We start from the raw sequence: 25575 nt of genomic DNA, 5'->3' as shown, positions 1-25575 counted from the left end.
AACCAAGGATATGACAAAAACTTGCAAGTACTCTACCGTGTTTAGAGCAAGGAAAACTTGGAAGCCTCTCTCCAGAGAAACGATCATCTCTGTGTAGTCTCTTTCCACAGAAACCACACAGTAAGCAACTTTGAAAAATGCTTTGTTTGCACTGTATCAGTATGGAGGGCTTACCCATAACACAAATTTTAAAACCTTAATTGAAAGCAACTGAATTTCTTACTATGGACTACAGTTCTACAAACACAAAAGATTCTGCCACAAGTATCACAAAAACAAGCTGTAACCACAAATACCTTTATGCAGGTACCAAAGGTATTCACAGGGGGATACCATTTTTGAGTTATAATTTTCAAACAATTTAATTACAGCTCTTACATTTTATAAGTGTACACTTAAATCTTTAAATGACATTTAACCAGTTGTCTTTACCACAAAAAAGTGAACCAGTCATGACTAAACGAGTCCCAAGTATCAGCATGCTATATCAGTGAATCTTCCTGTTTCACTTCAGAGCAAAATTCACTAGGAGATATACAGGAGGGACTTTTTAAACATTGACTTGAAAGGGAGCAATTAGCTTAGTTCAGCTTTATGTTCAGTAGTAATACTCCAGATTTTTGTTCTGGTTGCTCTTCTACGGGATGAGAGAAAAACAGATTATTTGTTTGGGACTTTAATGCAGTTTGGGGAAATAAATACTAGAGATTTTTCAGTTAGGTTTGTTTTGTTAAGTTCAGCTAGACCATAGGAATGCAGTAACACCTTCATGGTAGTTTCAAATCAGGCACTATTGATTTTAAAAATAATGAAATGCACAGCAATTACCAAAAAAAAACCCACCCACACTTTTTTTCCCCCGCCTCAAAAGAATGTAATAAGAAAAGAAAACAAGCAAAAAAACCAACAGTAGCATCAAAGCAAATTAATACTCTTCAGTCCTATCAGGACTTCAATGAAAAATTTTAGCAATTTTCAAATGTGGGGTTTTTTCCTTTTTTCCACTCTATGTCTGTAATTGCAAAATTAAGAGAATACTGTATGTATGTACATGTCCACAATGCCACACCATTTCACCTATATTCCAACACCTACCTTCAATTCACACTGACAACAATTCAGTAAACCAAAGACAAAGTTGATATCCTCCTGCTCATATCTGCCCAGCTCTGGTTTACTACATACAATATACAGGATTTAATGCAACTTTGGTTGTTTTGAATATATTTTTAAAAGCTGAAACTGAAGCCAAACTAACCTTACTAACAAGACAAAAAAAGTTCACTACTTCATTAAAGAGTACAAACATCCACCTTTTAAAATTAGTCGTTTCCCTCAGACTGTTAAGACTACCTTCCTTCTCCCAGTGCACAAAGGACCACTTTCAGATCAGAATAAATGAAATTTTCCACTGCATTAACAGCCTGGGGAAGGAGCACATACAGTGGGATAGTGTTCCTTCCATTTACAAAACTACAAATAAGTAACTTCCCTTCATCGTTACTGTATATACATTCATGCTTCAGGTTCCCCAACTATTAAATCCAGCTGGACTCAGTGAGAACTTCAGAATGTCTTTCCTATCTTAAAAACAATTTCAACACACAAATAAGCAAATACGCTCCCATACAGAGCCTCATCCTCCAGATGTTTTCATATATGCATAACTCTACTAAATGTAGCTCCACTGAAGCAGAAAGAATTACTGATTGTAGCAAAACTAAGCAGAACTGCAAGAGTATGTAGGACGAGTATCTTTGGACAGGTGAACAGGAAATAAGAGAGGACACCTCTGCATCCTGTCAAGTAGCAGCCTGCTGGCCTTGCACATGCATTTAATTCTGAGATTACTATACTTTCACGTATGATCAGATATAATGAAAAGATGCATGTTTTTATAATCCATCTACACAATTATATCACATTATCAGTGATCTACAGAGCCTATGTATCAATCCAAAGAAGTAAAAACAAACAGGAAGCGTAGCAACAGACGGGCACCCTAAACACATTTGTAGTGTGGAACTAGTATTTCCTAAAAGATACTTACAGATGTTCTCTTTATTTTACTTTAACTATTTTAACAAGTAAAAATAGTGAGCAATAACTGTATCTGTACATCACAAATTGTTAACTTTATATAGAACAAAGAAGCACTGATTTAAAGCTCTGAGTTCTCTACTTGAATACTTCACTTTGTAACTCAATACAAAGACAGTACTTACAGAACAGAAAACCCACTTCCAAATTCAGTCAGTAACAGGGATTTTCTAAACTGCAACTGTTATAATTTTTTATTAAATGGAAAACCCTACTCCTTCCTTTTTCTAAGAAACAGGGATAGAATATAACATCAGTTAAAAAATACTGGAGATATTACTACTGTCTATGGTATCCTGTAAAAACACAGGAGCCTGACTTGACTGTGAAGATTCTTCTCTAAGCTCCTGCCAAGAAAGGCTCTAGTTAAGTGCTACCTTTGATTATCATTTTCTGCTTGTTAAGAGTTCTACACAGCAGCTAAATATGAAGAAGCTTTTTTTTCATTTCCTATGGGGTTTAGTCTATGAAGCATGTAACTACACAGTATAGCAACACAATACACAAAGTTATTGAAAAAATAGTCTCCAAAACAGCTAGTATTTATTGTTAGTGAAAAATACAGAATACTATTTCATGTTATCAAATGTTGCAGTATGTCTAATGTAAGTGAGATATACTAGTTTAAAAAAAAAAAAAAAAGAAAAGTTTATTTAATCTTTGTGGTTATAAAAAAAATTACCATACCTGTAAAAATAAGAAAATTAACAGGTGTTAAAATGCCTAAATGATTGCTTCCAATGAAACTTGCACTTTGGCTTTACCGCAGTCTTCCAAGCATTGTACAAGGCACATTTAGTGTAACACTCTCATCACCTGAGTGATAATAGCTAAATTTTAATATTTATGAGGAATTAGTAATTGCTTAAATAAAGGTTAATGAAAGATAACTCACCACCATCCCTCTCTCTAACTCTGTGAGTATGCACACTTTTTGCTTTACTGTGCCCTGTGTTGTCACCATATTTGTTTTCAGGGCTATCAGAGCGCCGCAACATTTTATTTGGTGGTGAAGGATCTGTGGTGTCTCGCATCTTGTCATGACGGTGATCACCACCACCGGGGTGACTCTTGGATGAGTACTTAAGAGCCTGTAACAGATCACAAGAGAATAGGCACTTACATTAAATATGAAGTTACAGACCTGATGTTAAAATATTATTTCTACATTTCAGATCTCTTTCCAAAACACTTTTTAAAGTTAATTAATTTTTATTTCCTATCTTAAAAAATCTGCATTAGTCTTTCTAATTTTAATTACCTCCATTAAAGCAACAAGTTCTGTAATTAGAACTCAAACCATTTTCTCCCACTGTTACGTCCAACATAACATCTTCTGTTAAGAAAAACCTGATTTCTCTATCTTTTCACCGATGGACTACACACTTTCAGCAGTAAATGGGCCACTACTTCTGCACCTTTGTGAGAAGCACAAGCCTCCACTTGGTATTAAGAATCTAAACAGAAACTGCAGCAGAGTAAGCTCTGAATATGTCCTCCATACTGTAGCCAAGGCCACTCAGTTCCACCACTACCCTGAACTTCCACAACATTTTTTCAGCACTAGCAGCCCTGTAGTAAATGTAATAAAAAAAATAGCATTCCGTGGGCCCAAAAGATGTAATGTGACAATTCATTCTGAAGTATTTACCAAAAGTTACATGTTCTGCCTCACTTTGACCTGCTTGATTTTGTTGTGCAAGCTTCTGAGTGGCAAGTGTTTACATCTATGTGAACTGTCACTGACAGCTGCCTTGAACTGTCAGATTACACTTCACAGTGATACAAATGCACAGAAACATAATAAATTCTGTGCCCCAAGGAGAGTAATATCACAATATATGGCATTCCCCAGATTCACACACTGAGAACCAGGTCGGTTTTTTCAGTAAACACAGCAGAGAAATACAGTATCTACCTTACCAAAATTAAGATTATTGTCAGCAACTTAAAGATTTGATGGTTTCTGAACATGCCTAGCAGCTGGCAACTGCAGAAATTAAGCCTCACTGGCAACCCCAGTTATTCAGGGTCTACAACTATGCCCTGCTCAGGTTACAGTCCACAGCAGCAGTTTTGGGGAGAAGAAAGGACTTGGGGAAGGGGGTGGGGTAAGAACAAGATGCCTTTTGTTTTTAAAAGGAAAACACTCACCTCCCCCTGGATCTCCACTCCACTGCGAGTGACCCTGGCTCGCTCTCCCGCCCCTCGTACCGTACCCTCCCCGACTCCTAGGCCCGAGCCCTACACGGGTCGCACTAGGCCTCTCCTCCTCGCCCCGACCCCGCAGGCCTCAGAAGAGCGCCGGAGTCCCCGCTGCTTCCGCGCGCGGCCGCCACCGCTCGCCTCTCCGCTCCCCCGGGCCCGAAACGGCGCCGAGGGACGGGACCGAAGCGCCTCTTGCACCGCGGCCTGCGGCGGCGGCCGAAGCCTCCGCTGGAGTAGCTCCCCCCCCCCACCTCCTCCCCTGCTCCTCCTCCCGGGCCTAGCGGCCGGCGCTTGAGGTACCTGGTAGGGCTGCGAGTCCCCCCTGCGGTCGTGACAGCTAAAGAGAAAGCGAGAGAAAGAGAGAGAGGTTAGCGAACAACCGGTACCGGCCGCCGGGGAAGGGGGCCCAAACATGGCGGAGGGGAGGGGGAGACCCCGCGGGGCCAGGGGCCAGAGGAGGAGGAAGGGATTTACCCATCACTGAGTCTCTGCTGTTTCCTCGCATACATTACCATCAATGCCCGGCCTGTGTGTGTGAGTATGAGGGGACCAGGAGGGGACGGCCGCGGCCGGGCCACAGGCGCCGAGGGGGGAGGAGGGGGAGGCAGCGCTCCGCCTCGCCGCCGACCGGGGGCAGGGAGGGGGGAAGGGAGGGAGGGGGCGGCTCAGGCAGCTCGGCTGAGAGCAGCGCTCACGGGCCCATCTCCGCCGCGCACAGCGAGAGGGGAGACGCCAGCAACTCGGCCCCGCGCGCGCTGAGACACTCCGGGAGCACGGACTCCGCCGCCGTCGCCGCCACCGCCGCTGCTGCTGCTGCTGCCGCCGCGGCCGCCTCCTCCCCCCGCTGCGCCCGCCGCCACCGCCGCCGCCGCTCCTCCAACTACATCCGGGAAACTCGGGCGACGCCGCGCTCGGTTAACGTCGGCTCTTTTCGGCTCTTTCCGACACGCTCCGTCCCCTCTGTCCCCTTTGCTCTCGGGCGACTCTGCCTTCGGGAAACATCGGCTGCCTTCGCCGAGCCCAACGCCCTTCAGTCTCTCCCTTCGGCAAACATCGGCTCGTTCCGTAACTCTCCTCCCTCCCTCACTCCCTCCTCCTCCTACCGGCCGGCCCGCCTCGTCCTCCTCTCTCGAACGCTACCTGTCTTCGGAAAACATCGGTTATTTCCGTAGCGATGTTTTCACGCTCCCGTCGGGGTGGCGCCGCGTTCGGCAGCGCTCGGGTATTTCCGTGACCCCTCACCCGGCGGCTCCGAGGCGCTGCCGGTCGGAGCAGCCGCTGCTCGGCCGCGCCCGGCTGATTGGCCGAGGGGAGCCCCCGCCGCCCGGGGGGCCGCGCTACCGGCGGCGCCGCACCCCGCTCCGCTTCCCCGCGCGGGCGGCCGGGCCGGGCAGCGGTTTTCTCGGCGGGAGCCGACAGGGCGGGAACGCCAGGCAGGTGGGGGCAATAGGGGGAATTGCGAGAGGAGCGGGGGGAGCGGTACCCGACCGCGAGATAGGAAAGGGAAGGTCTCCTCTTACCTACCCCCTCCTCCTCTTCCGCCCAGGGACTTGATGTATAGGCAGGAGCCATTTTGTGTGCGGCTTGTCTTCTACGAGGAAGCGCTCGGCGGTGAGGAGGTTGTTAAAATGTCCCTGGGGAGGCGGCGGCGGCCGCGCGGGTCAGGCCTTGCCGCCCGGGCCCGGCGGCGGCGCCGGTTTCTCCCAGCCCGTGAAGAAGCGCCGCCAGGCTGCCGCGGGCCCGGCCGCGGGGGGACGGAGCGAGGCGCTGGCGGCGGAACGGCCCGGGCGCGGTGAAACCGCCGCCGCGGGCGGGGGGAGCCGAGTGGGGGGCGGCGGGTGAGGGGCGCCAACGGCCGCCCCCGGCGAGCGAGCAGCGTGTCCGCGCCTCGGCACCGCGTGGAGCTGTCGTCCCGGCGCTCGTGGGTAGCCAGCGGCGCCCGATAGGTTTGCTTCAGGTGGCCCCGGGCTCTCTGAGCGAAGAGGGTGCCTGGCGCTCGGCCTGCGAGGGAGACCCCCCCCCCTCCTCAGGGGCCGAGTGGAGGCTGTGGTGGTGTTGGTGGCGGCTGAGCCTTCCTGCTGGGAAAGGCGCTGTCGTTAATTTCCGACCAAACCCTCGAAGCCTGAGGTACAAAGCATCATCTCTTCCGAATGGCATTAAGGTAGTATAAAATAAAATGGAAGTATTTTGATACCAGAGTTGAGCATTGCCGTGAAGGTGTCGTAGGAGAGGCCGGTTTTCAGCAAAGGTATAGTGTAGGTGCCGAATTTTGTCCTGCCCCCTTCCTGAAAAGGGAAGAGATGTGGCACCACTCGGAACTAGCATGTTAACATTAAACAGAGCATCTTTCCTAGTGACTGTCATAGCTTTATTTGTGGTACCTCACTTACAGAATTTTTCTTTCTGTTTTTTTTTTTTTTTTTTTTTAGAGTGCAGAAGGCTGTTGCTGAGCGGGGACCTCAGGGAACAGTGGCAGAGCTCAGGGAGGGGAGTGGAGAATGACTCAGCAGGGAGCTGTTCTTCAGGGTTACAATAATGAACTAGTAAAATGCATTGAAGACTTATGTCTGCAAAAAGAAGAGCTGAACAAACAAATCCAGCAAGCAGAAGAGGAAAAAAATAAACTCCAGCATGAAATCCAAGTCCTGAGTGAACAACTGGAGTGTGTATGTGAAAACCTGGCCCTAAAGGTAGCTTCACGAAATGAGCTTGATAAAATTCTTGCTGAAACAGAAGCTGCTTACATGAAGATTTTGGATAGTTCTAGAACTTTACTTAATGTCCTGAAGAAGGAAGTGGGAAGCTTAAAGCATACAGCAGAACTGAAAAGCAACGTAACATGAAACGGTGCTAAAATGCCACTAGGTGAGAAAGTGGTTAGCCACAGAACCTTGCAACAACAGTATAAGCACAGAGGGATTTTCTTCCAACCTTTCTCTGTGTGTTTTATTATTATTTTTAAATGCACTAGAAAATAGATGAAATAAAGTTGCTTTTTTTTCTGTTAAAAGAAACAACTTCTTTACTTAAACACTAGAAAACTATTTTGCAGATAGGTAGTTGGGGCAGATGTGAGACTGTCAGCTTTGACATGGTGCTTCAAGGCTCTTCTGAAGACAGGAAAAAAATCATGTTTTATTGGTCGGCTTCGGATGGCTACCAGGTGAATTCCTGTTTGATTGAAAACTAGTGAGTGCAAGTAGATCAGATACTACTTCTTTTTGCTTTACAAATGCTTAGGCTTTACGGTTAGGGACCAAATAGAAACCAACTATTGCGCTTCCTCTAGGGATTGGACTTCTGTCTGATGCATGCACAAGGACAGCCGCTGTTTACAATCCTCTCTTACTTACCTGGAATAATGGAGGGATAAGGTGAGAAAACATGACTAATGCATGGCATGGAGGCTTAAACTGTAAGACTGTATGTGGTTCATGCGTCTTCTGAAGCTATACGCAAAAGCCTTGTTTAGGAAGGAGGCACATTGTAGTGAAAGACAGGTTTTGGTGCAAGTGCATGCCTCCCGCGTGTAAAGACGATTGTATTTCAGTGGTGTCTAGAAGTCCTGAAAAACTACTGGGCTTCAGTCAAAAATGCTGAGTTAAATACAAGGCCAAAGAAGATAATCTTAGCTAAAAAACAGTAACAGAACTTCTGGAAACCTTATTTTTAGTGCGCTTTAGTTCTATATTGGTCTGTTAGATAATTGTAATGAGATTGTAAAGAGGAGTGAACAGCCTGGAATGGTGAGAAATAAATACAAATGAAAGCTGAAAGTAGAAAATGAGATTAGAAGTAGTTTGCAGCAGTCGAGCATTCTGACAGATGAGGTTAAAATAGAATCTAGCTTAGAGATCAGGGAGGAGGTAACAGCATGGCAGAAATCTCAATTTAATCCTGTTTTCTATTTGTGGTGGTTACTAAACCTATCTGTGTTTATGTGTGTGTGTACATAGGCATGCATTTTGTCCTGCTTGTTCATATGTTACAGCAGTAACTTATTTTCAAACTGTATCTTGCAGTCAAATCTTCATTCTATACCAGTGGACGAAATTGAAAGAAGTGCAATTGTAACCTCCTTACTTGGTAACTGTGCATTTCTCGAGTGCGAGTATAAAGGACATATAGATGCGAATAGTTTCGGTAATAGCTCTTCACCAATAATGTGAAGCAAACTTTATGTTCTTCTGGTTGCCATGCTCCAGCAGGGATTAGTGTGACTTGGCTAGTCAACAATTTACTTGTATAGCATTTCCACTGGCCTCCCTCGAGTAATGCTGAGGTGATAAAATCAGATAATCTCAGGGGTAATGCTATTGTTGTATTACTGCAGTATTCAGGACCGCCTTGTTTATATTGAAGTGAAACACAAAAACGTTGCTATTTTTTAGTAGCAAAAAAACGATTTATTTGACTGGATGTTTCCTGTCATTCTCTCTTCCCTTAGTCTGGTAGCAGTAACTAGTTTACATCAAAATAGGAAGACTCAGGAAAAGGTATTAACTAAAGAGCAAGGACTTTATTTTACAGTGGCATGTGTAAACTGCTGCTTCTGTTATCTGGAAGGGAACTTGAAATTGTCTATGTGAAAAAAAAATTGTATTCTAGAAAGCTTATTTATAGAGAACAGTACAGTTAATTTCTTGTACTAGCAGTCTTAGACAGTAATTACAGGTTGGTTTGCCTTAAAATAATCACGTTATAAGTAATGCCTCTTCTCGCTCTACTTAGGCTGTTAAAACCAAAGAAGTTCTAAGAGGAGCCTTGTAAGTCTTTAAAAAGTCTATTCACTATCTTTATTACATCTAAGTGTAGCTACTACAGTGTCAAAACTAAAATAATGGAGATGTTTGAACTTTATGTTACAAAACTAAGGGAAAAATGTAACTGTTGGGTAGTATTTACACACACTGGGGCCTCCTAACTTTTAAATAAAAAGTTGAAATGTGTTAGAATTCTGTTCACTGATCCCAATCTGTAAAATTTCTGTTTAAATTCAGATTCACAAATGGAAAGCAAGAATACTGTATCTCTAGGGCTTGCTATTTGTAGAATAACTCCCAAGTGTGGCAGTCATTGTGAAGTAAGTGCACCTGCAGAGTTGTTACTCAAAAATAGCTCTTACCGTTATATTCTGTATTGACCCAAATTAACTTACTGTGTGCTTTTATTGAAGTAGTAAACCTTCCTCACTGCTTTTTCAGGTAGCATAAATCTTGACATAAATAGCTTTTCTTGCACAGCTTCAGTTGGTTTAGAACAGAAGACATGCAAACTAAATTAATACACAGTGTTGCTAGAACAGAAATGATAATTAGCAGATTACAGCAGCTCTGTAGGGCTAGCCTGCAATGGCAGTTTTGCCTGAAATAAGACAAGTTACAAACTTAAAGCATCGTACTTACTCCTGACTCATTTTTTTATATTGATTTCATATGACTGGATTAGATCCAGTAATTTACTTGAGCGCTTACAATCTAGGATCCTTAATGACAAAGGTTCAGGTTACCAAGTCGTAGTGCCTAATCTAAAGTGCTGTGTGGGATGTCTTCTAGCTTCTTTGGTATGTGAGGAGGAGACACAGTTTTTGAACTCCTACCCATGCTTGATTCAAAGCTCCAGCAAAAGGCATCTAGAGCACTGGTCTAACTTCCTGAATTTATGTAGTGGCACCTCCACCTGGTTTCCAAATAACACTACATAGCTGGAGGAGAGATGATGATTCCCAGCTTTTATAGCAATACTTCTTAAATATGTACCTGGCACATAGAACTCTAGTGATCAACAGGTCTTTCAAAACATTTGAGTGTTGACTCCTGCCAAGTAAATTATGTTTATTATATATGATAGAGTTTGGCAGTGCCAAAGAAACGGCTTGTGGGTATTATGTTGAAGTAATGTTCTGTGTGGAGGTGATTATACGAACCACTGGGTGAAGTCCCGTATACAAGCAGTCACTCAAAGTCCGTAACTGTCTCTGCGGATGTGCTTACCCTTCAGTTCAGGTACCTCCCAACGCAGTTTTTGCTGATCACCTTCAGGAATGGAGGTGAGTAGACTAGGGTGGACCCTAAATTTTGGGGTGGAGAATAAAGAGCAAGTGTGGATGTGGAGTCCAGGTTCAGGAAGACTAGAGCATGAGGGGGTGGGATAAAGAGAGATGAACTTCCTCTTGATTTCTGTCTGCTTCACATGTGCTTGTACTGAGCTACAGCCTATGGTTCCTGCTACCCAATAAATGAGATTTTAGAAATCATCGGGGGTTCACCTGAAGTCCAGACTTTCCCACGCTCCTTTTAGGTCCACTGATAAGTGACCTACAGAGGCAACCTACGTTTTACTTCCTCTTTCCACCTTTTACTTCTTTCTGGCTACATGAACCGGCCTGCTCAGCTGCACAGTGTCCAGTTCAGCAGGAGGCTGTGGAATCTGAGCCTGCCGTTTGCCTGGTACTGCCAGGCTCACACAAGACGCGTTGCTGTTTCCTACCCTGGTAGCTCTATGAACAGCGATTGATGAACTCCTTGGGTTTTATAAAGAACCCTGAGGTCTGTCAGCGTATTAAATGCACTCTGTGTGTGTATGTCAGATTGACCTTTGAGAGTTTAGGCAGAGGGATTGGAATTTTTTGGCTCTTGGTGAATGCAAGTGATTTGTTTCCTTGGACTAGGAAGTCTTCAGACTAGGAAGACTAGGCGTCTTCAAACACCCAAGGAATTGTCCATTCAAACGAGGAAGGAAGCTATACTCTAAACCCAGATGACTGAGACTTGGGTTGCACTTTCAGAATTAAGTATCTGAATTCCATCTAGCTCTTGTGGTATAAGTGTGTCTCACTCCAAATGGATTCAGTGGATTAAGCGAAATTGGACAAGGTACTCGTAATTCTGGAACAAGAACATTCGGAAGATTGCTAGCAAGAGGATCAAATGTCTACAGTTGATTCATTGTGCAGACAAGTCCTGCACAGAAGACCAGTATCTATTACTCTTTCGATAATTTTGCTTGTTAAGTAGTAGGTTGTGGCAATTGCTGAAATTATCCTTAAATTTGAGTGGATCCTGGGCTCTTGGGGTTTTATGGAAGAAGCAGATAAACCAGATTTTTTTTAACGAGGTTTTTTTCCTCATTTTCAGTAGTGAGTGAGGAAGTGTCAGTAGATGCTTTGATACTGATTTGTTTGTGTGTGGTTTGTTTGGTTTTGGGTTTTTTTTTTTTTTAGCCGATGGACAGACAAGTTTTCCTAAAATCAGAGTGCTCATTTAGCTTTGTTTTTAGTGTGTGTGTGTGTTTTTAAATATATATAGAAATATATTCTTTTTTTGGGGGGGGGGGAGGACAGAGTAGCCTTTGGTTTAGTTTGTGTACCGATTACTTTGTTCTGTTACTGGGGCTGGGGGGAGTCAGGCACTGTGGCTGCTTCTTGGATGACTGTTCTACACCTTTTTTAAACTGGGAATGGGGTGGGGTTTTTTGCTCTTTGCCCCTTACTGCTTTATAAAACCATCTTTAATTTCAGTTGCCCCAGAGTAGTCCTTGATTGTTGTCTTGCTCAATTGGTTTTCAAGTGAAGTTTCATTCAATATCTGCTGTAAAAACCAGATGTGTGCAGGTGACACAGCTTACTTGCATGTTAGCTGCTAGTAGAACATGATGGAGAAGTTCAGGCTTGCAGAAAAGGGAGCTGTATGTTATTTGTTCATTCATAGCTTTAGCTTATGGGATTTGTGTGAAAAGTAGTTCAGGGTTGTTTGATTTTACAAAAGTATGCTAAAAGCAGTGGGGCTAACACACTTTCATTTTGTAGGGGTTTCAAGAGTAATTTCACAAGATTTTGTGGGGTGGAACAATCTGCTTTTTTTTGTCTGTGCAAGACTAGACTTATCAATAGGCTGCAGTAACAGCTACAGTAAATTTGTGAGATTTAGTACAAACTTGGATATCTTATGTAGAAGCAATAGTTAAAATAATGGTGTCGAATCTTTGCATTTTGATTGTAGCAAGTCTGTTGCTTGCTGCATCGTTCACAGCTGGTAATATTTGTTAAGTATGCTGAATTTGAACATCACAAATGGGAAAATGTTGCTCTTGGAATAGGATTCATCTGTATTGGAGGAAAACGGGCACCTGTAGACAGAGATCACGTTCAGGAAAAGGCATTTGTGAAAAGCCCTATCAGTCTCCCTCTGGAGGTGAGACTGACCGCGATTCCACTGCCTGTGATGGGAGCTTCAGTTCCGCTCGCACCTCACTTCAACACATGCGAAATTATGTGGGATGATTTCTCCTCTCTGCTTACCACCACTCATGTTTTATAGCATGTATGTACTTGGCCCTGAAGGATTTATAACAGTGTTGAGTGTTCTCTTTTTAGAGGCAGACACACAGCTTCCTGCAGTGGCCAACCTAAATCAAGAAGATGAAAGTGTTAGGTAGAGACTATAAAACAAAGTAAGAGGCCGAACAATTTTTAACACTTAATTTTAAACATTTTTCAAAGTATGATACCAAATAGACTGGTCATGGAGCGTTTCAAAGTTAAATCTTCCTAGGTGTTATTTTTTTGAGCTTCGTATGCATATAGGTCCTCATGCTCCAGTGAGAGCTCTTGTAATGAGCTTTAGGTTTTCCACTGATATATTTCCACTTTCAAAAAGTTATTTCCATCATAGTCCGTGACAAATCTGTAACTTACATGTTTTTTAAACCACTTCATATAGTTAATTTAGTTGAACATAGTGAAAAACCCAGGAAATTTCTTTCCTAAATGCTTGCAAATCTCCCTATCTGTATTCAGTATTAGATCAAATTATTATTTGTAGTATTCTCTTTTTGTTTTTATATGGCTATTAACAAGTTGATACAACTTAGAGACCCATTCTGATCAGACATATCTCAGTTCTAGAGACAAAATCCTTTTCGTATTTTGCAAGCTTTAATTTTTTAAAGCCTCTGTATACAGTAAGAACACTTTGAGTTGAAAATTAGCAATTTGGTGTAGATTGATGCATCTTTTTAATAGAATCAGTCCCATGATGCATTTTTTTTAATATAGTTAGTGTTCAGGACTGAATCATGTTCTGTCAGATGTTTGAAAACAAAAAAACTAACAGTAGTTCTTCATATGCTTATGCAGTTGTTCAATAACAGAAATCCTACTAGAGATTTGTGCTGGTTACTGTCCAATAAGTGGGATTCTTGCTGTAATTGATGAACTCAAGGTACTTTTGGTTAAATACTGGTCCTTCCTCAAGAATTATTGCTAACATGAAGGGAATGGATACTTCATCCTGAGAGGGGCCTGGGGCAGAGGAGGAGCTGCCTTTTTAGTAGAGACCACCCACCTGTGGACAGAGAGAAGCATCTTTGTTAGCCCGGGTCATGGTAAAGGGTTGTGAGACGATTCAAACCGAATGATTGTAATGGTAATAGTTTACTGTTGCGAGGTCCACTGAAGCAAGCTGAAAAAAAGAAAACCCAGTCTATGCTGTCAGTCACAAGGAATGTGGTACTTGCTTGCAATGAAGTTATCTTTAAATGCAGGAGCTCAGTTACAGCTGGAAGCAGCATAGCTGTTGCGGAACAGCTCAGCAAGGGTTAATTTGCCCTGCCAAAAAGCAATCAGCCATGTGGATGCACTTAGGAAATCTACACTCAGGAGTCACTGGGCTTGCTAGAAAAGTGTAACTTGTTTCTGTTCTTCAAACTCTGGGAATTCTCTTTTAATGATGTGCAATATCAGATCTGACTCCATGAGAAGAGTATTAATTTAAAATCCTGTTCCCTTTAGGGGCTTTTCTCTGAAGCCTGAAGTGTTCTTGCTTTAGATTGAAGTTGTTCAAGTCCAAAAACCTGTGTCCAAGAGGAAAAATAAGGTGCCCAGCTTCCACTGAAGCCCGCAAGCCTGTAAGTGGTTTGTATTCACCGGGTAGTACACCAAGTTCCTGGTCAAATGAGGTCTAATCCTTCAGTCAAGTTGCAAGTTTTGTGGCTCCCCTTAGTAGTTTAAATGATGTGCAACAAGTGTTGCTTGTTCAATTTGGAATGTACTTTCGTTCGTTTGTTTGTTTGTTTTTTAATGAAGTATTCTATTGAGGCCTCCCGCGGCATTCTGCCATACATGTTCATGTTGTGCATGTGAATGTGTGGGTTTTCTTTGGGAATGTCGGAAAGAAACTACCTTTATAGCAGCCGTTTAACTGAAACAAGATTTGTTTTTACACCATGCTGGTTTTATTTTTAAAAGTTTTAAAATGCTAAGTATACACATACATATGTTTATATAGGGTAGATAAACAAGTGTGACCAATCAACAGATCACAAAGTGCCTTACAGAGAATGTTAATATCTTTATCCCCTTTGATAGACAGTGACACTCAGTAGTAATCTGCCCCAAATCAGGGACAGATCTGGGAATGAAGGCTCTGCTTTTTCAGCCTCAGCTGCATGCTCTGACTAGGACTGTTTCCCAGGGATTCACGTCCTGCTTGGCGTTTGACATAAACCAACTGGATTATGCATTCTCAACCTGTGTGTTGCGGGAGGGGGTAGCTAGAACTGACTAGATGCATACTTTTTTGCTGTTAGTTCACATCACATGCAGTGTCATGATGATTTTAAAAGTATTATTCTTTTCTCCATGGATACACCCCTCATGACATAGTATCCCAGCTCCAGAGCAGCTACTCTCACTTCCCAGTCCTCCCTCCCCAAGCCCCTACTCAGAGGTGTTTGGGAGCTGACTGTAGGAGATGGGTCAGAGAAACAGAAAGAACTTCTAATGATAGTTGCTAATAAATTACCTTTCACAAGCCTAACCTTGTTCAGATTGCTTGTCTTCACAGACCCTGCTGTTTGTCTCCTTTTCGTCAGGCTTATTATTACCTTATGCTAGTCTATGTAAGACCACCAGGTATTTGTACCAACACCCTTTGAGGGTTATCTAGGCATCAAGGCTCCTTGGTGTTTAAATACAGTGGAGGAGCTGAATTCTAGTCCATTTATAACGACATATAGACCACATAACAGCATTCTGACCACGTGACAACAACAGGCTGTGTGGCAACCATATTCCACCACAGCTTGTTTTGGGTTAATGGAAATGAAGTAGCATGGCAAGTCAGGAACTGTAGAGATATGGATGGATAGGGCTGTTCTACAGGGAAAATAAGCTGGCTCTTATGAATTCAGATTAAAACCTACTTTAATCTAGGACAGGTGACACCTGACAGCAGTATTCTTTTCTTTCACGTATCACAATAAATATATATACACATTTATATGCATAAAAAGTATACCAAGCATTTTAATAAGTATAGAATGTTCTTGGTTGAAACCTGTCTAGTATTTCAGTACTGTCTGCCATTAGAAAGGACAATTTAAATAGTCTGGTCATTAACAATTTGTATTAGGTTGTGTACCTTCTGCTTTCAGTAGCTCCCACAGTCTTGCACTATATAAACCCTCATTTGTAGCCCTGTCCTCTTCTAGCTTTCATTGCTCCTATTTCCTAGCCCCTTGCTTACCATGTTTTTAGTTATCCAAAGCTGCTGACCAGAAACACACTGCTCTTCTGCCGTGTTGTGGGTCGGAGATACTCTCAGTATCTTTACATTGTCCAGATGTCTTCTGGCACACTTGGAAAAATTGTTTATGAAGATGAACAGGTTTCATTCAGTTTGATAGTTATGGTTGGATGGTGTAAGAATATTATATGGTAGCGAAACAACAGACACCTGCTCTGAGAGGAGTTGCATCCTATGAAAAACCCACCTTAAAAAGACTTTTAGGTTGAAGTGATGTATGGATGGAATGTGACATTCCTGATACGCTATGGAGATTAAAGAACAGAAGTTTATAATGTTTGTCAATGAGAATATCCTTGTCCCAGCAAATGGTTTGTTTATAGTCTACTGCAAATAAAGAAGGTCTATATGGGATGCTGTAATTTAATTACTGTTAAGACTATGTGCAGAATGACTCAAGTTTGTTCCAGAAATGATTGCACTGTGTTTGAGAAAATACTATAAAAAAATTAAAAAGAGGAAAAAGGACTATAACACGGGAGCTTGTAGGTCAGTGATGTCACTGAGGAAGCCATTATAGGTCAGCTATGTAGTTCTTCAAAGCTCTGAAGATGACCTATATTGCAAAATAATAAATACATGCTAAGTTAGAGCGGAGTATGCTCACAGTAAGGCTACTTGTAAAAAGTTATGTCAAGACATCGTATGTATTCAGCAATTTTCTTCATAAGCCTGCTCTGTTTTACAAACTAATGTATTCCCCAGTAAGGTGTGTTAGAGATAAACATTCCAGATGCCTTCGCCTTCAGAGAGGAAGGAGAGGCAATTAAAAGTCTGCATGCTGTGAAATCTCTGGGTACCAACAGTGCCTGCTCAGACTTTTATACCGTTTTAAGGAACAATTGGTCTTCCTGCTGTCTGGGGTGACTGAATGCAAACATAGTTTTTGAAAGAGGACAGTAGCTCAGTTATTTCCACACTGGCTAAAATCCTGCTGGTTTGCATAAAGGTTTCTATTTTTATTTACTGATAGTAAAGTCTTGGTGACAAACTAGCTCCTCCAGATCAGACAAATTTTCTTTTGTTAGCACACATCATTTTGTCTCTGACAAAGAAAGGACAGACTTCTGATAATGTAGTGAAAGAACCTGGGGCAGAGCAGTGTCTGGTCCTGGCCTCCATCAAAGAAGAGGAAAAGCATAAAAGGACAAAATTGCTGGCCTTGGTCTGAATTGAGCGGGGCTGCTTTGCAGAAGTAGCAAGTGTGAGGGCTTTCTTCTTTTTTTTTTGGTTTGGGTTTTTTTTTTTTATTCGCTCCCTCCTACATCATTACTGGGCTGAGTAGGGAAAGAATTTTCTTTCTCTTTAAAGGTATGAGTAATAATAAATGGGATAATTTGCTCCAAGAAAAGGCAATTCCACGTGGGAGGCAGCTAAAGCTGCCACATGGGAGCTCTACTTCTTTCCTTCAGAAAAAAATTTTCATCATGCAAATTCTAAAAGCCAGCAGCCATTGAAGGGGAAGGAGAAACAACAAAATGTTGTGGTTGCTTGTCATTGCAGACCAATTATTCTTCCAGTAGCTGCACTCCTGTGTGCAGTTTCTTGGTTGCAAGTACTGCCTGTCCAAAACGTGGATTTTTGGTCTCAGACCTGTTCAGTATAAAATACATTTTTTTTTATTTCAGATGAGCTTAATAAAGCAGTGCACATTAGTGCTTATATAGGTATGAAATTTGTCTATAACTGTTTGTTAATCACTAGCTTAATATGCCATGTATTATTATGCTGATTTAGCTGGAGTGAAGCTTGATTCTTGGATGTTGAGATGACCCTTTTAACTTAGATTGTGCAGATACATATTTTATAGTTTCGGGTGTTGGTGAAGTCAGCAGTGACCAAACACAACCAGGTGTAACTTGACTTCTGTGGACTTAAATTAAAACTTCACACGTTGCCTTGCAAGAACATTCTTGTTTTAAATAACTTCTGCATGTAGTTGTTTGGTGAGAAGGCACAGCCAAGTGTTTTAAAGAGGTATCAAAAATAGTTTGTTTTGGCTAACAATACATCTCCTGGATAATCTCATTCAGCTTTTAAGTGTGGTACCTGTTCAGAGCCTGGACCCTCAGAGCACAGGCCAGCTTCCATTTCCCAAGCTTGTCATTCCCACTGCACATGAACGAGCCATTCGGTTTTGTGAGGACTGTGGGACGAGGGGTCATCTTGTGGGTGCTGAGAGAGAGCAGGTGGTTAAATAAATGAAGGCAACACATGCTGTGCAAAACCACCCCAGGCAGGCTCACACTGAGGCAGTCAGGACTAAAGGACTTCTCTGTTTCTACTCTGTGTGAACTGTAAATAAAAGTAAGTGTGTGTGTGTGCACTGCTCAAGCTACTTCATGCTACCTCTGCTACACTGGGATTCTGTTACATTGGGAAGTTACAATTTCATTTGTAGTTAAATTTAAATTACTTGATTTGTAGTTAAAATTATCTTTTGCATGAGCAAAGCCCCTAAAACCAACCAACCAACCAAAGCAGTTGTGCAGTGTTACTGGATTTCAAAGTGTTGAATTTTCACATCTGTAACTTCTGATTCTAGTGCTGTGTCCTGCGTGATAGCGAAGAAGGTAGCAAAACTGATTTTAAAATTCTGGAATGAGTTTTGAGATAATACTAAGAATTTAATAAGTGACCAAGAGGTTTTTATACCACAAGGCTTACTGAAAGTCACTGGGTCTTGTGCTTTGCTTGCCCATGCTCTGGACTTTTAGATTCAGGATTCTTGGTGTGTTTCTCAAACGCCTGGCTCCTGGAATCAAGGCATTTTCTTTCTTCTTCTTCCCCCCCCATTTGAAGTTATATTTCTGTTCCTTGTAAATAAAAGGTTGAAAACACAAAAGCAAGTAAACACGAAACGCTCAGAAATGCAAATATAAAAATTCTAGACTTTTTTGAGGACTTAATGAGTCTCACACTTTGTGCTTGGCCTGATGTATGTCTTTTTGAATGCTGGAGGCTTGTCATGGTCAAAGTCCTATTGAAAATTTCACCCCGGGTTATACTTCAATCAAATAAGCTGCAATTATGATGGCTTTAAGAAAGTCACTCTTGTAATCTGTGGTTGTAGGCACTGTAGCACACAACTTGCTTTCCTTACATGAATATTTAAATTACTCTCTTACTGTCTTTAGCAGCTTCACCCAGCTTTCTGCAGTCACTATGTGTTACTCAGATGTGTCTGGGAAGGTCCGTCCAGTCCACCTTCAACGTGATTTGCAGGTGTCATGGAGCAAGGTCTGGTTTGGAGACTGAGCTCTGGAGCTCCCAGGCCAGCAGAAGCTGGAAGCCCCATGGGATGGCAAGGGACGGGAAGGCTGCCAGCTCCTGGGAGAGGGCACATCCAGCAGTGGCACACGGCCTCTCTTCTGCCAGAAGAAGTATCACCCCGGCATGACACTTACCAGTATCAGGAACATTACAGGAACAAGCAATTTCAGGGCTGAAAGAAGGTCTAGGGGATCTCCTAACATCACAATATATTTAGCTCATGGAAATGAATACAGGAAAGGTAAATGACTGAAGAGAAGGGCTTTCTAATATTTACAGAGCTTTCTTTGGAGTCTGAAAGGCGAAAAATATGATCAACGTCTAGCTGGAGGCTGAATATGGGATTTAGAAATGGAAAAATGTATCAAACGAGCTAAAGATAGAAGTAAGAATGCTGTATAAAGGGCAGGATGAAGACATTTTGGTAAAACTGACACTGGAAAAAAGAGGATAAACTGCTGAGAACATCCAGAGGAATTTTCCTGAGAGCATCACAAGAACTGCCAGAATTGTTTAATTTTCAAATGTTTTTTATTAAAACATACAAATTTAGTTTCTAACATGAAGAATAATTTATCACAGTAGAAATAATTAAATCCTCAGCAAAATGAAGATGAATTTTGATGCCGTTCCACAATTATTCTCGACAAATGCTTTTAATTCAGCCCAAACAATAGCAAGGAGGCTTTGTGGGTATCATAATAGGCGATCTAGACCTGAATGATTTGTTTCAGTCATCACAGAGAGGGAACAATAAGAGAAAACATGACAAAAATATAGAAAACAATGAGTAGGGCTGCACATAATTTTGGCTCTCCTATTTTTATAATAAATCTCATGGTAGCTTGTGGTTTCCTTAAAGCTTCAGGTCACAAATTCATGTAGTAAATAAGAATCTTAAGATTTCATTACAGAAAAAGAAGTTTCTGATTTTCGTGATTGCAAGAAGACTTAAACTAATACAGAGCAAGAAAAAGAACCAAAATACATCTTTTAAGAGACAAATTTGTAGAGTTTTAACTCAAAAATTAAACTCTACCTTCTTGCTCTAAAAAAATCCAAAGGCATGAAGCAAAGACTCGATCCTGCTATTAGAGCTCAGGTCAGTATTTATAGTGTATGAGTTAGACGGACGTTGCAATGCCTTGTATCCCATCCTCTTCTTTTCTTAGCAACATTCTCTTATGAGCCTTGAAAACAACATGCCTCTGCCCTCTGTTTTACTTGATTTTTCCTTCAGCAGATGCCTCTGATTTCAGTTCTGATCTGGAATAACTCCAGGGGCGTGCATGAAGTCATCCCACTTCTTTCCTCCTGACAGGGTGGTGGAGGGGAGGAGAGTCAGGACTATTGTTCTCCCTCCCCGTGTCCCTCCCACAGCAGCCAGCATTGTTCCTTTTTATTTACTTCCCTCTCTCTGTAAACCAGCAGGGCTCGTAGCAGAGGGACGCAGCTCTCCTCATTAGAATAGTTAGGCTGATTTATGAGAGAACAGCACAGTGAAGGAGAGCTCTCCTTCTGCAGCGGTCACCACTGGAGGCTGGACACCCACCCAGCTGCTGGCAGGGCAGTGCTGGGCCTCCCCACTGCTCACGCTGGCAGGCTAGAGGGTCCCCAGCTCTTGCAACTTTTGCATCTCTGAAAATGTAGAGATACACGCAATAAACACTTTTCCTTCACGTGGTATTCTTCACAAGTTGTATGTTCCAAGTTAATACTGGAAGTTGAATTAAAATAATAAAGGAAAGAGAGAAATCCCATTTTGGACCCTTCCTTAGCATTAGCTAAGTGGAAATTTTGGCTTATAAACCACTCCTCAAGCAGGTTCACTGTATCACTGGAACAGTGAGAGCCGATACGGCTTTGTTCCTCTCCTGCATTGTGGAAGTTCTGCATTTCTTTCAGGAAAGACTTATGAAATTTCCTTCTCCCAGGGAAACTGTTACGAATGTCCTTTGTTCATCACATTTCCTTGATATCTTCATGGCAAAATAGAGTATGTAGCTGGCAAGTTCTACTGCACTCTGCAAGACCCATTTAAAATGCACATAGACATATTTAAAAACACATTTAAGCTTTTAAAAATGTATTATACAAGCGAACTAACAAAAAATAAGATCATTGGCAATTCTGCCAGTTGTGTTTCTGCCAGGCACCAGAATCAAATACCAAACTTGCAAAAGTTGCCAGCTGCCTGCACTTCCCAGTGTGATGTTTGTGCTCACCTTTACAAAAGAAACCATACCCAGCAGTTGTCTTTGCTACAGGATGGCATTTGTAGTGCCTGAAAGACAATTAAATAATTTTGTAAGTCACCTCCAAGTCTATAAGAATATTTTTTGTTTGAGAGGAGATTGATGGTGCCAGAGTATCAAAAGCAGTTTCTCATTTTCAGTAATCCTCCACCCTCCACACTGCAAACTCTGTGAGCAGCCTCAACGAACCTGAGGAGCTCACTGTATAACCAAGCCCAAGAACTGAACAATAAAAGAATGAAGTATATATTACAAACTGACATGAAAAATCTTATTGCAATTGTGATTGCCTGTAACACAATGGCTCACACCACCTGTAGGAAAAAGCAAATCAGCATCCAACATTTTCTGCCACCTTCATGTTGTCTCGAATGCTCTTAACATATTCTCGGCTGGACCATTTGCGTCCCATCTTTTGCAGTGCAAGACCCTGTTTCGCCCATCCCATTTCCTCATGCAAAGCCTCAGTGTATTTCTGGCTTAGCAGATTGGCATTTCTGACTGGCACAAAGTTGATCTGTGTGGAAATCTACTCTCCTTTTACAAAGCTGCGTTCCAGAAACTGAGCAAGAACACTCCCCTTCATTTCGCAAGGTGGGAGAGAGGTGGGGAGGGCAACTCCTGAGACCCGGCCACAGGGCTTTGCAGCCGGAAGAAAAACTGTGGTGCTTTTTGATACCTAGTTACTCTGTTCACCAGGAAACAGAAAGCATCTAAAAACCTATCCAAACCACAGTGTTTCGATATGTAAATACACAATCTGATTTTTTCTTCCTCCAGGCACAGTGATTTCACTGACGGACATGGTGTGTTCCTGTAGGAAGAGCTGGTATTAGCGCCACTGTGTGCAAGGGCAATCCATGGAGAAGACACACAGCTACAAAAATGGAGAAATGGTTAAAACACTGTGCAGTGTGCCTCTCTCCTAAACAATCATACTCTACTTGCTTTTCCTCTCTCTTCTCAAAATTGCTGCCTTGGGGAGGTAAAGAATTACCATTGCCATAAACTGTAATCAAGATCAGATGTGCAAAGGGAAAGGCCTTGCTCAAATATCAAAAGGGCCTTAAACTGCCAAAACAGAGCAAGAGAGAGAAATCCTGAGGGAATCAGAGATGTAATTAATGACTGACCTTCATTTTAACTGGGAAATACACGCTCTTGAATGGCAATGCTCCCGTGAATGCATGTTTCGTTTTGTTTCAGCTCAATGGGAATCCGCTGCAGCAGTATTGATCTAAACTCCTGAACAATGAGCCGGGGATGAGGAATCACATACGCATTCCAGAAACATTTTTCTGCACTGAACTTGTCTCAGCAGTGACAGTGTCCGGCTTTGTCATCCCCTCTGCCACTGTGCGGCCTTCTGGCGCTCGCTCCTTTGTGTTTGCATCATTGCTTGCCTAAATGACTCCACATTTTCTGCATTCTCATAACCCAGTTGTCTGGATTTGGGAGAAATACAAGATAACAACCCTTCAAGGGGATTTTTGCTGCCACAGGAGCAGTTGATGTCTGGGTAAGCTCTCAGTGATTCAAAGGCCAAGCATTACAAGAAAAAATGGACATATTAAATCTTTGCAGTCAAATATAAAACCACAGCATCACGGTGCCTCAGCCTCCCACATGCTGCCTCCCTTTTTACATTTCACAGGGTAACATTTTACCGGGGACCCTCTACGCTTCCAAACTTATTTTTATAATGAACCCAAACTGCACACTGAACTTTGGGGAAATTAAGATCCACATTTCATGGCTCAATTCCAGCCATAGTTTAAAACAAAGACGCTTTGCTGCTGTCAGCTGAAGTCAAGTACTGTGTTCCCCCAGCTTCCCATCGGGTATGCTATATTAAAGCAAATACTCATTTTCACCATCTCAGAATTCTGTTCTGAATTCTTTTTACATTCCAATTAAACATTTTGATGAAAAAGCTTATTTTCTAAATTCTGCCTTACATTTAACAGGAACTGCAAGGAACAGCAGTGCTTAGCGGGTACAATGAAAAGAACCAATTGTGAGGAAAGCCTGTAGAGTTGTCCATTCTGAAGAAACCTCTCACCAAGACAGCAGCTATTTGTAAAATGCACTTCTTGTATGATAATCTGGAAAAAAAAAAATCTGTCATAAAAGTCACAACTCCAGTTTCCCCTCTCTACTTCCTCTGTGAGCAGCTGTGAATATGTGTATGAAACCAACTTAAAAAAAAAACAAAACAAAAAAAAAAACACAAAAAAACAACACCAAAACCAAATAGGTTTGATGTCTGATGCTAAACAAATTTATCTTTTAAACAGAGCCTTTTCAGGTAGAAAACCCTTCGGAGTTAATTGGATGGGAGCATTCAGGTTATTTTTCATCATTGCAACATGTTGTTTCGCAACACAAAATATGCCCATTTACAGTAAATACAGAGATGTCTGCCACAAATTAACTTCAGCGTTTCGGAAGCACAGATGGTGTTTGTTGCGCTCTCCCCACGGCGACGCTCGCCCCCGGGCACGCAGAGCTTTCAGCCAGTCTCTGATTTCCAGGCGGTCGCTCACCGCCCTCCTTCCCGCCTCGACGGAAGGTGCAGAGCCCGCCCCGCGGGCGGTCTGCGCCCAGGCCGGGCGGTGGAGCCGCCGGTCGCTGCCGTACGGCCCCGCACACCCCGCGCCGGCCACGGGCGGCACGACGGCGCTGAGCCGAGGGCCTCTGTCTCGGACGGGAAAAAATACGCGCCGGTGCTGTGACGTCACAGCCAACCTCGTGACGGCGGCTTGTCCGCAGAGTCCCGGCCTGCCGGCGTCCCCGCTGCGGGGAAGCCCGGGCCGGGCGGGCTGCCCGTGCCGCCAGGACCTGCCGCGGGGCTCCCGCCGCCGCCCCCCCGCGTTCCCGCCCCCTCCCACCGCCCTCCCCCGGGGCTCCTCCCGCCCCCCCCCCGGGGCTCCCGCTGCCTCCCGCGGCCGGGGCGAGGCGCTGCCGCCCGCCGCTTGGCGCTGCTGCCTGTGTCGGTCCTGAACTCGCTTGCAAACCGTCAAGCCCTCAGCGACAGGATTGTCGCAAGCTGCAGGTCGTTTCCATCACCTTTCCCCCCCCCCTGTTTTTCCCTTTTTTCCCCCTTTTTTTTTTCCTTTTATTTTTCCTTTTTTTCTTTCTTTTTTTTTTTTTTTTTTTTGGTTGAGATTTACCATTTCAAATCTCTCAGACGGAGCTTACCCTCTGAAAGTGCTAAAGAGGGAATGTAAAATAGAACGGGACCAATCTTTTTTAAAATATTTAACAGGTATATATAAATAAGCATATGTAACAGTTCATAGCAACTTTTGTCTGAGTTTATGTTCGTGTCTTAAACACTTTTGGAATTTTCGCCCCTCCCTCTGTTGCCAGACGCTTCATTCAGGGAGGGCAGAACCCCTGCGGCCTTTGAGCAGAGGGGAGCCGAAGCACCCAGCTTGCAGCAGGGCCTGCGTTCGTCCCGCCCGATTACAGGCATCTAAGTGAGAGCGCTAACTTAGAAGCCAGCTTGTCTTTGCTTCCCTCTAGAGTCGATGGATCTATCTGGCACCTCCAGAGTGATTCAGCACACATAGCTATCAAAACCATCCACTCAGGTAACGCTCCCCCCCTCCACACACACACACACGCGGGGGGGTGGGGGGTGGGGGTGTGTGTTTAAGATTCAGACTTTGGGAGCAATAAAATACAACCTGTTTTTTGTATATCCATAATTGTGATGCTTAACTCGTTCAAACTGAACACTGCAAAGTAAAAATCACTACTCTTTCATTTAGCATGTTAGAACGCACACAAGATGGCTTAAGGATGTAACTTGCCAGCGACCAGCTGTTAAGAAGTGAGAGTAATATTATGGTGGCAGAACTGCCATTAATTGGCTGGCAAAACCTGCAAATGAACCCAGATAGGAATTCAGGAATTCAGAAACCTCTCAAGCTACAAATTCTTGCTGAAAATAGACCAAGTTCTGCTCTCTGGAATTACACATTTCATTTAATGATGTTTATAACAAGCGAATGGTGACTTTGAGGCAAATACAAGGGCAGAGTGGCAATCTGTGCAAACTGCTCCCGGCTGGCAGAGCAGCAGTGCTTCCTTCTGCCGCCCTGCAGATTTCTTTGCTCTCTGGGATTCCTCTGGCCTTCCTGATTTGA

The 25575-nt window shown here is 43.0% G+C and overlaps 2 protein-coding genes across 8 annotated transcripts in view; one reads left to right on the top strand and one right to left on the bottom strand.

Moving 5' to 3' along the window:
• WAC (WW domain containing adaptor with coiled-coil) overlaps nucleotides 1-4836 on the bottom strand; it is a 63572-nt gene extending 58736 nt beyond the window's left edge. For 5 of the 6 annotated variants that reach the window (XM_086467487.1, XM_086467489.1, XM_086467490.1 and 2 more), the window contains exons 1-3: nucleotides 4783-4836; nucleotides 4609-4645; nucleotides 2996-3191 (exon numbers count right to left, since the gene is read on the bottom strand). In XM_086467487.1, coding sequence (XP_086323613.1) covers nucleotides 2996-3191; nucleotides 4609-4645; nucleotides 4783-4823 — 274 coding nt within the window. In that variant the 5' untranslated portion in view covers nucleotides 4824-4836. The remainder of the gene's footprint in view (nucleotides 1-2995; nucleotides 3192-4608; nucleotides 4646-4782) is intronic. The other variant, XM_086467488.1, reaches the window with a different exon arrangement.
• Nucleotides 4837-5313: 477 nt separating this feature from the next.
• Nucleotides 5314-7580, top strand: LOC104343782 (microtubule nucleation factor SSNA1). Of its 2 annotated transcripts, none has more exons than XM_086467494.1 (2): nucleotides 5314-5467; nucleotides 6738-7580. In XM_086467494.1, the coding sequence occupies exon 2, from the start codon at nucleotides 6807-6809 to the stop codon at nucleotides 7149-7151; it is 345 nt and encodes a 114-aa protein (XP_086323620.1). In that variant the 5' UTR covers nucleotides 5314-5467; nucleotides 6738-6806; the 3' UTR covers nucleotides 7152-7580. The 2 variants fall into 2 exon arrangements, with proteins under 2 accessions (XP_086323620.1, XP_086323619.1); XM_086467493.1 differs by lacking the exon at nucleotides 5314-5467 and adding an exon at nucleotides 5702-5745.
• Nucleotides 7581-25575: the final 17995 nt, after the last annotated feature.

The sequence above is a fragment of the Leptosomus discolor genome, chromosome 6 (assembly GCF_034619465.1).
Source record: "Leptosomus discolor isolate bLepDis1 chromosome 6, bLepDis1.hap2, whole genome shotgun sequence".
In the NCBI taxonomy this organism is placed as follows: Eukaryota; Metazoa; Chordata; class Aves; order Leptosomiformes; family Leptosomidae; genus Leptosomus; species Leptosomus discolor.
Note: the sequence above shows the minus strand (reverse complement) of the source record. Positions and strands in the feature narration are given on the sequence as shown.

Excerpts from the sequence above, each read along its gene's own strand:
- LOC104343782 (XM_086467494.1), top strand. The coding sequence starts at position 6,807 with ATGACTCAGCAGGGAGCTGTTCTTCAGGGTTACAATAATGAACTAGTA.